This window comes from Trachinotus anak, unplaced genomic scaffold, assembly GCF_046630095.1.
Source record: "Trachinotus anak isolate AG129_WGS33_773 ecotype Australia unplaced genomic scaffold, CSIRO_AGI_Tana_v1 ptg000003l, whole genome shotgun sequence".
Taxonomy (NCBI): domain Eukaryota; kingdom Metazoa; phylum Chordata; class Actinopteri; order Carangiformes; family Carangidae; genus Trachinotus; species Trachinotus anak.
The window spans coordinates 960,904-974,855 of NW_027273854.1; the positions used below are offsets into that span (position 1 = coordinate 960,904).

Genomic DNA, 13,952 nt, shown 5'->3' on the forward strand with positions numbered 1-13,952 from the left:
GTCACTTGTAGGTTCTCAACACCAACTGCCACCACAGTTGGCTCACCCAAAGCTCCGTAGGTCAGCATCCTCAGTCAACGTCTCTCTCTTTTTGGGTAGCTGGTTGCCGGCAGTAGTTCTACATCATCCTCCTCTTATACTGATTCCCCTGGTTACTTGTGTATGCCTTCTCCAGGCTTGGCAGTGTTGTCCTCACCATCTGTCCCTGGTGCAATGTTCACAATGTCTTCAGCTGCTGCCTCCTGTTCTGGCTCTCTATCTTGGCCCCCCAGATCTGATATAAATGTCTCTGCATCTGGGTTTAAGGCCACAGCTCTCTGACTTGGGTGCTCCCTCTGGTACTACCTCATACACAGGACTAACACTGCTCCTTCTCTTCACAACAAAATGAACCTTATCTTCCCAATAAGATCAGAGTTTACCAGAACCTCCTCTTTCTGATCGAGTATGAACAAGCACTCATCCATCAGGTTGAAGGTCAGCTCTGTAAACTCTTGTCATACCCTCTTTTGCCTCTGGAAGTTTTGGAGGCAATCATATAGACTCGTTGCATTATGTTTTGTCAGTTCTGTACATACTTTGCATAACTTTCCTGTGTCTCACTGGGCTGTAGGTTGAAGACCAGGTCTATTGGCAAACACAGGGATCGGCCATATAGCAAATAATATGGGGAAAACCCTGTGGCTTCACTGCAAGTGCAGTTATATGCATGCACCAGCTTGGGTAGTGAGCTCTTCCAGTCAGCCTTTTGGGTGTTTGTGAGTGTGCAAGGCATAGACAGTGGAGTCCTATTAAATCACTCTACCTGCCTGTTGCCATGTGGGTGATAGCAGGTAGTTTGTGGGAGCCTCGTACGTCATAGCACTTCTGCAACTGTGCCATCAGCTGGTTTTCAAACTCCCTGCCCATGTCATGGTGGATTTTCTCACGAAACCCAAACCAAAGGGCAAAATCATTCAACAATTTCTCAACAACAGTTTTTGCAGATTTTTTTTTGTACCACAGGCCTTGGCAAAATGAGTATAATAGTCCATTACTACTGAAATATACTCAAATCCCTGTTTACAGGCCTCTAAAGGCAAACATCTATAGAAGTTAGCTCAAATTGGTGTGTAGTCACAATGGGTATCAGTGGAGCTCTAGTCACTCTGTGGTCGCTTTGACTTCATACAACTTGGGTCATAAAATGTTCAGTGTCCCTGTGTATACGAACCCAATAAAATCTGTCCCGAATCAAGTAAAGAGTCCTCTCAACCCCCAGATGTCTCATCTCTTTGTGCAACTCCTGGAACACCGTTAGCTGATGTTCTTTTGGTTGTGCAAGCTGGCACCCTGCTTTTCTGTAGAGGATCTGCTTATCATTGATATTGTTTTTGCCACTGTCTCAGTAGAACTATTACATCTGCAGGTTCCATTTAACAGCTTTTCTGGAAGGTTGTTGGTTCTGGCTTTTGTACTTCAGGACTTGACCAATGATAGAGGCTCTCTGTTGGCTTTCCCTAATCTGCTCTGGTGATAATGGTTCAGATAAGGTAGGTGAACAGGCATCGCTTACTAAGTCTAGTGACCTATCTCTTGTTCTGCAACTTATCAGGTGGTGTATTCCCAGGAGGTGCTGAGAGGAGCTGGTAGAGAGACCTGGCTATCCTAGAGATGTTTGGTATGAGTGCTTGGTAATAAGAGAGACCTTCACAAGACTTATTGTGCCATAGCAGCTGTGTTTTCAGCTTCTTTTGACCAGCCCAAGTTTGTACTTAACAGTCAACTGGTGGTTATCCAGTTTAGCCAGTTTAACCACCTCTGCTTTATGGCCTATGTGTGCTGTGCTGTATCCACATAAACCTGGGGTTTATCTATAAAGGCAAGAAAGGACAAACTCATAACATACCATAAAGGAAGCTTCACCAAAAGTTCAGTATAGACGATCTTTTCCTTCATCTTCTGCCTTGTTCCTCTTTAGGTTAATGTTGGCTATGCCTGTCTCCATCACCTCTACTTTCCCATGCTGTCAAATGCCTCCATTCACAATGCCACCGTCACCAGATCTGACCAATAATCTCTCTGCCAGTTCATCGTTGCAGTTGTGGTCTTTTCGAACTACTATAGCGCAACCCACCTCCTCCTCATTAAAAAGTTCATTAAAAAAATTAAAAGTCCAAAGGTTTCCATCAACCACCTGCTGACTCAGCGACACCACCCCCACCTGCTAGACTTCAGGGGACCCTGTTTATCTTCATCTGGGTGTATGCTTAATGAAAAATGGGCATTCTTAGTCAGATGAAGACTCATGCAATGACCTTGTTGGACCTCAACATGAAGTACAAGTTACAGTAGGCAGGCCTACTTGTAACAACTGAAGCCTGACTTCAAAACTGCCTTTTGTCCTCTAATCCCTGAACAAAGGAAAGAAATGAACAAATGCTGTTCACACAGACTCCAATTTGCAGCCTGATCTGCAGTCCACACCTGAGTTAGAAATCGGGGAGAGCGCCAAACCCATGTCTCTCATTGGCAGAGATGCAGGGAACACCAGTGATGCTGCTGTGACATCACCTTATCTATAAATGTCAGCCATGCAGACTCACAATGACCTTTTATTGTAACCATGCTGGAGATATCCTGCTTTCTTTGTAAGCCAATTTACTGCAGGAGGTGAACGTGTACTTTCCCCACTGAGTTTGAAGACTCTCCCTTAGCTGGGAGAGCCGGTACTTCTCTCAGTGTTCAGCTGAACACAATTATCACATCTGAGAGAGGCTGCCGCCACAGCCTGGCACTCCGATTTACCTGCAGAAGGAAGAAAGTATTTCTTCACAGAGACGGATAACCTCTCATCAGACGAGGGCAATACTGCCAGGACCACATTGGAAGACCTGTGCTGGACTTTACTGCCAGACTTACACAGACCTAATGAGGCGATCCAAGTTTACGTCTGGGCAGAGACAGTTTTGTACCGTGTGTTTTAGACTTCACTGTGTTCGTCAAAGTCTCCTTTTGATGTGTACTCTGAGGAATATTTAAGGTTGCTGCTTTTCTAGTTTGTGCACCACGCTACATTGCCCCCTCGGGGCTGCTGTGTTTGCCACTGCGAATGGAAAGTAAGTTGCTTTGTCCATCAACAAACTATACAACATGTGCACTGACTCTCGTCTGGATGCTCGCTTTCTGTGGACAGAATAACCACTGCTCAGGTTTTAGGATTCTGCCAAGCGTCGGTTTTTCCTCTTTTCCTCCCTCTGCCACTAACACACATACACTAGGGTAGGACACAGCACTGCTCTGTCCCTGATTATCTGCCATCAGACACGTGTTGAAAAGTTGGATTGGGTGAGCGCAGAGTTGGCGACCACCAGTTGGTGCCATCCTGCCATTGTTTAACCAGAACGTTGGTTCCATTTTGCTCTTATGCGACATGACTTCCCCCAAAGTACTGTCTACCATCTTAGGCCTTGTTCAGACCCTTTATTAACATCCATCCTGAGTGATCTGATGACAAGTGGACAGCTCTAAATACAGGTGTGAACACACCCAGGAGTCTTTTGAGATCCGATCCCTCAGACCACATTCGGAGGTGATCTGGACCACATGTGGTGACTTTCCTTTAGCAGTGTAAACTCAAATACATCCTGGCCATGCTGAAGGACCGCCTCCTCTACTGACGTCATCTGACACAGTCTAATTACTATAGAGCTGTGTGCAGAGCATTGACTCACTCAACTCCTCTGTACCTCTCTCTCTTACTCACACACACACACATATACAGAGGTGCATTGACAATGGACCCCTCCGTCAGATTGGCTAAAAACAACAACAAATACCTGTTTATTTGCATATGAAGCGGGGAAGTGAGATCTGATTACAAGTGGTCACTGGAGACACGTGTGGAGAGGCAGATCACTGAAGATGAATGTTAATACCAGGTCTGAACAGGGCCTTAGATCCCACGCAACACTATCTGACCAGATCATGTCAGTCATCTTGTCACCTACACATACACACACAGTTTAGTGTGATAAGTGGTTGACTGAGAGAGGCAGAGCTCAGACTTGGCCTGTTTCCTGCAGCCTGATTGTGTACCTGTGTGCTATACTCCTGTATATCTTTTGCCTGTTACTCCATCCTGTTGTCATACAGGTACATATATCTGTGACAGGTAGAGTTCCTGTGCTGACTAAATTGGCGTTAGAGGGTTGTTGCTACTTTTGGAAAGGCAGAATTAAAACATCTATAATAGCCTATGAACCCAAAGAATTATTCATCATCTTCAGTTCTTTTTCTCCAAGATAGTTTGTCTTCCTGATTACCTTTATTAGTTTGGCTACATTCCACATATGGACAATTAAATGCCATAGCATATGTAAGAAAATAATCAACCACAACATTAAAGTTCACAGCTAAAATATTGAGTCATCTAGTGGTCAAACTCAACATAAAATGTACTGTGCTTGATGCACTTGTGTCTGGCCCCTGATTTGCTGCTTGCAGCTACATTTTGGTGTCTGAACTGTGATTGGTTGGCTCACACTGGCTAGGTAACAGATGACATGTTGAGGGGAGGGAGCTACACAGACTTTATAATATAAAGATGAATTCACATAGAATTCAACAACAAGACATCAACAGCTACAAGACATCACATCTCAACTGCTCTTCAAAGACAACAATGGCCAACAAACCTGGTAAGTATGTTTCATGTACAGTAATTTAATTCAGGGTAATGTTTGATAAACCAGAAGAGCAACACTTTATTCTCCTCTTATTACTGTTTTCATAGATCATTAACAGCACTGATATTTAAAATAAACCTGCTCTCAATCATCACATTTGAGCCCCTTGTGTATTTTACTGAACACCTAGTCACTCATAAGTTTATTTGATTAAATTAGTACCTCATAGACTGTATTTGTTGTATGACAGTTTTCTTCGTTGAACAAATTCAATCTTATTTTTTATATTTGTGTTTAGTTGTTTTTATGTGTCATATTGGCATTGTTTTAAATTTCATTACATTTAAACAAAAGTGTTAATCAAGGGTATTTTTGCTTGTCTTGATGACTTTAAATATTTAACAACTCTGGTCTGGCTCAGTAATTCTTGTGTGTTATACATGACATAAACATATATATAAAAGATATATAAATGTGTTTTTTAGCTTTCAGACAAATCAAGAACATTTAAGAAACACTAAAATGAACATTTGCAGTCAGTATTTAGTGCAGCTTATTATATTTACATGGTCACACATGACCACTTGTCAGTTTTTATCATTGAACAATTAAACTGTACTGGTGATTATTTTTGATTTGATTATCTAGACACAATTTTGCATAAGAAAAAATGATTGCAGTAAAAATAATAAGGAAACGGACAAATCTAAACTATTTGGCATCAGTTAAAGGTAAAATTATCCCACTGCACTGCTGCAATTTCAGTTCATGTGTTTTGCCTTTTAGTATAACATTAGTTGAACTGCCATTTTATGAAGTAACTGTATGTATATTAAACCAGGAGAAAGCAGCAACATTTCTTTGAATCCATGCTCTTAAAGTGGCTGAAAAAAAAAATCATTTTTCAGGACAAAGAAAATCTTTAAATTTTATTCTCACTTGAGAGATACATTTATAGTTTACAACCCAGAAGATTAATAACCCCCCACATTAACACCCATGTGTCTTTCCAAAGGAAAAGTTATCAGAAAACATTCAGGTAATATTATGGAGTAAGAGAGAAGGTGCAACTGTGGGTCCATTTATAAGACATAAAGAGAGCAGCATCATCAGCATATTGAAAATACGACATGAATGACCTGCATTTAGATCACTAATCTACAATAACAAGAATAAAAGTCTATATCCTCATTAGTGCTGATGTGAGGCTGCAATATTTATTGCACATCAGAAAATAACCCTGTTGGACAAAGTCTTCATCCTTTTAGTTTCTAATTAGTAATGAGCGAACAAAGCTTTCATAATATTGATAACAGCTGGTTAGCTAATATTATCATGCTACTGTAGCCGTCACTAATGAACAGACACTAACATTATTTAGCATTAAGTTACTGAAACATGGAGGAAAAGAAAACTAGTTCTGAGTCCAGCTGTAGTCTTAAGCAGCTCATAGGGTTCTCATTAAGACAGACCTGATGGAGCCAGAAAAACTTTTACAATTCTAAGGATGTTTTGGTTGTCCATTGGTCTGATCTCTTTCTTCTTCCATGCAAATATACGTCTGGTCAACCTGTAAACTCCACCTGACTCGACTGGGCTGCTGCTGATACCAACTCTCCTACAAACTCACTCCACCTGATACTTCCTGTCCATGCTGAACCACAGCCTGTACATTGAAATATACTGGAGAGACCAGTTAGGCGATTTTGAGCTCGCAAAATTCATTCATGTACCAAAGTCAGTGCCTGTTCCAAGGAATTAGGATATCCTGTGGATATTACTCCTAATTCCTTGGAATATTTCTCATGCCACTGTAGCATTTTAGATACATGAGAAGAATAGAAAAACATTCCCAAAACAAACACATTCAGCCCAACTGTGTGTGTGTGTGTGGTCATAGCTGATGCAACACTAATATCAATTATGTCTGTATAAAATCTTCCAACAGAGCCAGAACCAGAGCTGATGATTGTGCTCTTTGGAAAGACTGGAGTTGGGAAGAGTTCATCAGGAAACAGGATCCTTGGGCAAAACAGGTTTAATTCTTCAACAGATACATGCCAGAAGGAGACAAGAGACCTTGGTGATGAAACTGGACAAGCTCTGGCTGGAAAAAAACTGGCCATTGTCAATTGTCCAGGTCTGTTTCACACCAGCAAAGACCATGACACGGTGATTGAAGAAATCAGAGATTTCATCTCATCGATTAAACCTGGTCCTCATGTGTTCCTGTTCACGGTGGACGTGACTCAGTTTGATGCAGATGATAAAGTCAGTCTGGAAGCCTTCCAGAAAATCTTTAAAGGTGCAGAAAGTCACACCATCGTCTTGTTCACCCATTGTCAAGATGAGCGTGAGATTGTCAACTTTTTGCAAAATTCACAAAATCGCAGTATTAGTGAATTCATTAAGAAACAGGAAGTGGTGTACCAAGCCTTTGACAACATGACCGAGAATGATCAAGTGCCAGAGCTCCTGGAGAAGATCAATGACGTGGTCAATAAAAATGGAGGAGGCCGCTACAGCAGTGAAATGTTAGAAAAGGTTGTGGCTGCCTTTGCTGAAATACAAAGCTCTCAGCGAAAAGAGTCAAGTCACAGTTTTCCACCGCAGGCCATGGAGTTGTACAAAAAGGGCTCAAGTGAGCTGCAGAAAAAGTTTCCAGTGGTGAAAGATTTCATTGATTTTATGTGTACCTTGGCTTATGAGTGCATGCCACGTGAATATAAGCAGTAGAAGCTGAGTAGCTGGAGTACTAAAAACATACATAACATACATAACAAGGTATAAATTTCATGTCATTTTTTTTTCATTTTCTTCTTTTTCACAGACAAAATCTTAAAGACTTAGCTGCATAAAACCAATGTATTATGCCAGATTCATGATTAGTGGACAGTTAATATATGGATCTTTATTCAACATTGTTGTATGAATAAATGACGGCCCTCTTTCAGGAGAAAAGCTGACATGGTTATTACATCTCATTAGATACTGAGCTTTCTTTGTTTTCTCCATCATCCAACTTTTGGACCCATCTGCATTATCAGATATTTGTTAAGTTTCTAGCAATTAACCACTGTCAGCATCTTAACGGTCATCAAGTTTCATTTGGCAAATCAAATTATGACAAATCAAATGATCATATCAAATTACCAGACATGCTGTCACCACTCATTATGATCACAGGTGTTGTATGACATATGCTATCCGATTGTTCTGCACAGTTGATTGATTAAAATGCAGATGCCATTCCAGGTATAACACACCTGGTAACCTTCCTTTACTTGGTGAACTGCTCACCCTTTCTTTTCCTACTTTTGGTAAAATTAAGCCTTACTGTAAAGTGTGAAACATGTAACCTCTTATTAATGAGTTAGTCTAAGGTTCCCTATTACCAGTTATAAATGGTAACTCAATTCATTGAATTTCAGTTCATCTAAATCCTGAAAACTAATTGTAAACTACACTTACTGTATGCTGAAATCTCTTTAAATGATTACTTTGCAGATGCAAATGTGTTTGTGATGAGAAATCTATTATTCAAATATTCTTGATTTACACATATATCTTTTCATTATTATCTACAAATATACTGAGCCTCTGTCTATTTCATGTATAGATTAACAAATGTAATCAACATGTGTGGTGAGGTGATGGTTTATTGCTGATTTGATTTTGATGGAAAAATAAATTTTTTTAAATTTGCCATATATCTCTGGTGTGTTATCTATGTTGCATCACATGATTCAATTCAGCACTTGACTGTATTTAGCTACACAGGTGAGCAGTTACATTCATACTTAATTAAGCATTTTGTCATTTTGAGTTGTATTTAACAGAGGAAGTAATGTTACCGCTTCATTATCAGCACCACAGTTACACTGACAGTCAGACAGCTGTGTCTCAGTGTTGTCATAGAAATACGGTGAGCAGAAGAGACAGAAGAGATATCATATTCTTATGAGTGTATAAATGTATGTATTATTAGGAGCAAAACTCCCCTTTGCAGAGCCGATATTAGCGATCAATTGCTTGTTGGTTGTAGGAACAACTAAAATGAAAATCAGGCCACTGCTCACTGAGATGACTTCGCTGTGATTTTTAGAGAGCAAACAGTGTGTTCCAGCTGCCAGCAATCAGATTACCCCCTCTTTGGTTTGACTCTTTCAATGACAATAAATTTGAGGTAAGAGGCTGGCCCATGGTTTTCCTCTTTGTGGTGCCTGGCAATGGCATAATCCAAGTTTAATTTTCTAATTGCAGCCTTATGCTCTGCAACTCTCAATTTCAGATTGCACTTAGGTTGGTCTACATACATTAAGCCACATGGGCATTTCAAGATATACATAATGTGTAGAAAGATAGTTGATGAATTCTTCTATCTATATTTCTTTACTGAGGGTGATTAAATGACTTAATGTATTTGAACAGTGTCCTCATTTTCCACTTCTGTAATTTCCAAACACTTGAAAAAGCCACTTCACTTGTGTAGGTTCCTAGTAAATAGAGCTGACAACTATATCTCTGACATTTCTGTCAAAAATTTCAGCTCCCAGCAGAAACATTGCTCGTGAGCACAGATGAGAGGGCAAAGGGGGAAAAGATCACCCCATGTGGCAAATCCAGCTCTCCAACTGAATTACAACAATAGCCTGGTGTGTGTTTCAACATCAGACAGACAAGATCTCCTCTTTCATAGCGTCCAGTTAGCACCATTTGAGCTAAAAAAGTTGTTTGGATGCTCATTTTAAAACACAATTTTAAAATGAAAACATAGTAGTGCTGCCACAGGCAGTTACCCAAGAGACCCTCATAGGTGCTTTCACTGGAACACTTTTATCCAAACATTTCCCAACATTCATCCAACCAGGAGTATATCCTCCCCAAGGCTGCTCTCATGATTCTTTTCTTGCTGTTTTATTTCTAAGTCTGCTCTGTCTCATGGTTTTGTGCTGAAAGTCTCTCTCCTCCATCTTCTGCTCTGTCTGGACGTCTTCACTTTTCTCTTCCTGTAGTGTAATTTTTGCTCATTTTCTTGCAGCTGCTGCCTCTTAACGCTTTCAACACACGTCTGTGCATGATGTGTACAATAGTAAAATAATTCCTCTCAGAACAGCAGAAGCTGAGTCAAGGACAACTTTCCTTGCACAGTCTGGCTGTAGCTGATCACCAGTTAAATATCCCAGGTTTATCCGCAATGCACAAAGCTCTAAATTAGGCTGCTGTCCTCTCCACTTGAAGCTCCAGCTTTTGTCAACAGGACACAGTCACATCCACGAAAATAACAAATGACAGATACGACACCTGGAAGTCAAAGTAGCGTCAGAGACAATACCCTGCTGCCACCACCAGAGTGTGGTATATGTATAATGTATAACATCAACAGGACACTACGATCTTTCATCAAGAACTCAATTGGGCTGTGGAAAACTATTCCAAACCAACTGTACAAGTCAGCATCAAGTGTGGCACATACCAAGCTGATGCACTATCCTCTCTGCTGTTCTGCATAGACCTGAACCCCCTCAGCCAGACCATCACAAAGAGTGGCCACCGATACCAGTTCTGAAGTGGAACAACCATCAGTCAACTCCTCTACATGGATGACATCAAGCTGTATCCCAGGAATGAGCGAGACATTGACTCACTGATCCACATCACCAGGGTCTACAGCAACTACACTGGAATGTCATTCGGACTAGATAAATGTGTACAGATGGTATCAAAGAGAGGGAAGATGGTCAGAACCGAGGGGGTTGAACTACCAGAAGGCAACATTGCAGATGTTCAGAAGAGCTACAAATACCTTGGGGTCCCACAGGCAAATGGAAACCATGAGGAGGCCACAAGGAAGTCAGCCACAGCTGAATACCTACACAGAGTAAGGCAGATCCTGAAAAGCCGGCTGAATGGGAAGAACAAGATGCGAGCCATCAACACGTACGCCCTGCCAGTCATCAGATACCCTGCTGGTATAATAAGCTGGTCAAAGGAGGAGATAGAGGCCACCGAAATCAGGTCAAGGAAGCTCTTCTTAATGTATGGAGGGTTTCATCCCAAGTCCAACACCCTGAGACTGTACGCTGAGCGGAATGAGGGAGGCCGAGGACTAGCGAGGGTAAGGACCACTATCCTGGATGAAGCAACTGAGATCCAGGAGTACATCAAGAAGATGGCCCCCAAAGATGAGCTGCTAAGTGAATACCTCAGGCAGCAGAAACTTGAGGATAATGATGAAGAGGAGGATGAACCATCATGGAGGGACAAGCCCCTACACGGCACGTACCACAAACAGATAGAAGAAGTGGCTGATATCAAGAAATGCTACCAGTGGCTGGAGAAAGCTGGACTGAAAGACGGCACAGAAACACTAATCATGGCAGCACAAGAACAGGCACTCAGCACAAGATCTATAGAGGCCGGGGTCAGCCGGACCCCAGGTGCAGGCTGTGCAAAGATGAGACAGTTCAGCACACAGGGTGTAAGATGCAGGCAGGAACAGCGTACATGGAATGTTATAACCAAGTGGCTGGTGCAGTGTACAGCAACATGTGTACTGAGTATGGACTGGAAGTCCCAAGGTCAAAACAGGAGATGCCTCCTTAGGTGGTTGAGACGGGCTGAAAGAGGAGCTAGACAAGATGTGGAGAGTAAAGGCAACAGTGGCACCAGTGGTAATTGGGACACTAGCGGCTGTGACTCCCAAACTGGGAGAATGGCTCCAGCAGATTCCAGGTACAACCCCCAAGCCCCCCCCCCCATAGCATAAAGCCTTAATGTGAAGACATGAGGTCTGGTTGCAGCCCAACACTTACAGTACTGTGATAGTATTGTGCCCTTAAACAAGGGAAATAGTGAGGGGAGATGAACAAAGAGAATCAACACGCTGCTCTCGCCTTCACTCGTCTGTATTGACTTTCAATTTCATACAGTACAACTGAATTCACAGATTTTTCTCTGCATGAATACACCCTATCTCAGGACCACAGTTGTAATGTTTTAAGGACTGTACAGAAACTCCCTCTCAGTGACAAACTCAAATGCAAACAATGGCAGAACAACCGTCTGGCGGTATGATGGACAAGGAGCTAGCTTACACAGTGACGTTGTTCGCCTGAAACTCTAACAATATAAAAGTCCAAAATCAACCATGTCACCATGGTAACATTACATGAAGTACTATTAGTAGTAATATTAGTAATCCTCAATTCTGAGTGTCCTGGTGTTACATAAAGAATATGGTAATAGTAGAATAAAGACTTTAGTGTCTCCAGAGGTGTTTGAAGTCTGACAAATGACCTTAAGTGATGTCACTTGAGTCAGTGTGGGTTGGCTCTGAAGAAGTCCTCAAATGGGGGTGTGGCATTAGAGAGAGGTGAACTGACAGGCTCCAATCTACATTAGCCACCATTACCATAACACACCTGAATTCAACCTGAAATCAAGTTGCCTTATGGGTAATTTGGCGCCAGGTTTGGCCAAAAAAAGAATGCATAAAATTCATCCATCCATTCATCCAAAAAGATAGTCCACAACCATGAGTCAGACATTCATAGAAACTTTTAAAGAACTAATGTTTGCTTTAGGATGTATGTTATGTGGACTAATGTGTTGTGGTGTGGGATAAATAACTGTTACCTAGATTAATGATAATCCAAATTATCATTCATTAACCCATAGAAAACATACATGCACACTGGGTAAGATAAGCTTCACAAAGGCAGAATTTTCTGGCATTTCATTGTTCACTTCTTATCTGTGGAATTCCTCAAGAGAACAGTGATTCTCCAAACTGCACGTTCATGTGTGATTGTGTGATCAGTATCTGTGGAAATGTAACTAATCTACTTAATGTATTTTAGCTCAGCCCCATAATTTGTTGGTTGCAGCTACATTTTTTTATTTCTGATCTGTGACTGGTCAGATTTTGACTGAGAACAGGTGATGTGTGTTCCAGGGGAGGGGACTAGCAGCAGGCTATAATATATAATGATAAGTTGGAAATTAAAATAGTCAGAAGAAGACATCCACAGTGACAAGAGATCACACATCAGCTGCATTTACAAAGCAAAGATGACTGGTAAAGGTGAGTACACTTCTTAAATAGTACTAATGCTCAGGGTGGGGTACTGTCTGAGTTTTGTAGATGAAAATAAATATTAAACCCTTCATTCATATTGTTTTGAGTTAACATCCAATCAGTTTTCTAAAAATTTGAGATTTAATATTATTGTATTTTTACAGTCAGTACAGATCACACTGACTCTAACACTATTTTTATATCTGCTATTTTACTATATTACACATATTTGACCTCACTGTATTATATAGTAACAGTGTATACTTCCCATACAGTTTCTTTGTTCTGATGACTTGTATATTCTGACTACAACTTGACCTGTGTGCTTGTTGGCTAAATCAGGAAATTTAGAATAAAAATTCAGATAAAAGAATTCTAAACCGAGAAAATCCTTATGTTTAGATCATGGAAAGTTAATTGGATTACACATTTCATACAGAGGCATTTCAAATGCATTAAACAAAAACTAACAGTGTACCAACTGTAAACATGAAAATAAAAAAAAGAGAGAGAAATACAGGAAAGGAGGGGAAGGGAAGAAGAGGGCGAGGTTTTTCATCTGGATGTAAAGGTGTGTCTAATTCTCTGAAAGTTTGTTTCAGTAACTCAAGGCTGCTTCTCCATGTTAGTTTGCAGTTTGGGAACAGTTGGCAGCCTTCTACCTGATGACCTGAGAGTTTGAAAGGGTTCTGATGGTAAACTACTGTCAGGGATGGATTTTGATCCTAAGCCATTGAGAAATAAACTCTAGACCTGAGAACTGCTGAGATGTCTTCACTTGGCTTGGTCTTTGTTAGGACTCTAGCAGCAGCTTTCTGAATGATGTCTGAGAGACCCGAGGAAAGACCTTTACAGTAATTAAACCTCTTGGTGATAAAGGAATTGGTTAATTTCTTGCAGTCCTGCCTGGAATCCTCTGATTCATGCTGTTTCAGTGCTGCAAAATACAGACCAAGATTTCTGACTTGGTTTTTAATTTTCACAATGGAGATGAGCATTAACTCTCAACCTCGCTTTTCTTGTGTCAAAGACAAGTGTCACAGTTTTGTCTGTATTTAGGTGAAAGACACGTTTGTTCAATTCCCTTACAGAGAGAATCTATGGGACTGTAGACATTTGGTGACAGAGCGAGGTAGATTGGGATGTCGTCTGCATAATTATGATAGTTGATATCATTGGTTTGTGGAATGTGGCCAAATGGACAT

At 41.0% G+C, this 13,952-nt stretch overlaps 1 protein-coding gene across 1 annotated transcript; it reads left to right on the forward strand.

Moving 5' to 3' along the window:
• The first annotated feature begins 4,472 nt into the window (after window positions 1–4,472).
• LOC139609881 (GTPase IMAP family member 5-like) lies at window positions 4,473–8,373 on the forward strand. Its single transcript, XM_071464906.1, has 2 exons — window positions 4,473–4,679; window positions 6,616–8,373. The coding sequence occupies exons 1-2, from the start codon at window positions 4,586–4,588 to the stop codon at window positions 7,401–7,403; spliced, it is 882 nt and encodes a 293-aa protein (XP_071321007.1). The 5' UTR covers window positions 4,473–4,585; the 3' UTR covers window positions 7,404–8,373.
• Window positions 8,374–13,952: the final 5,579 nt, after the last annotated feature.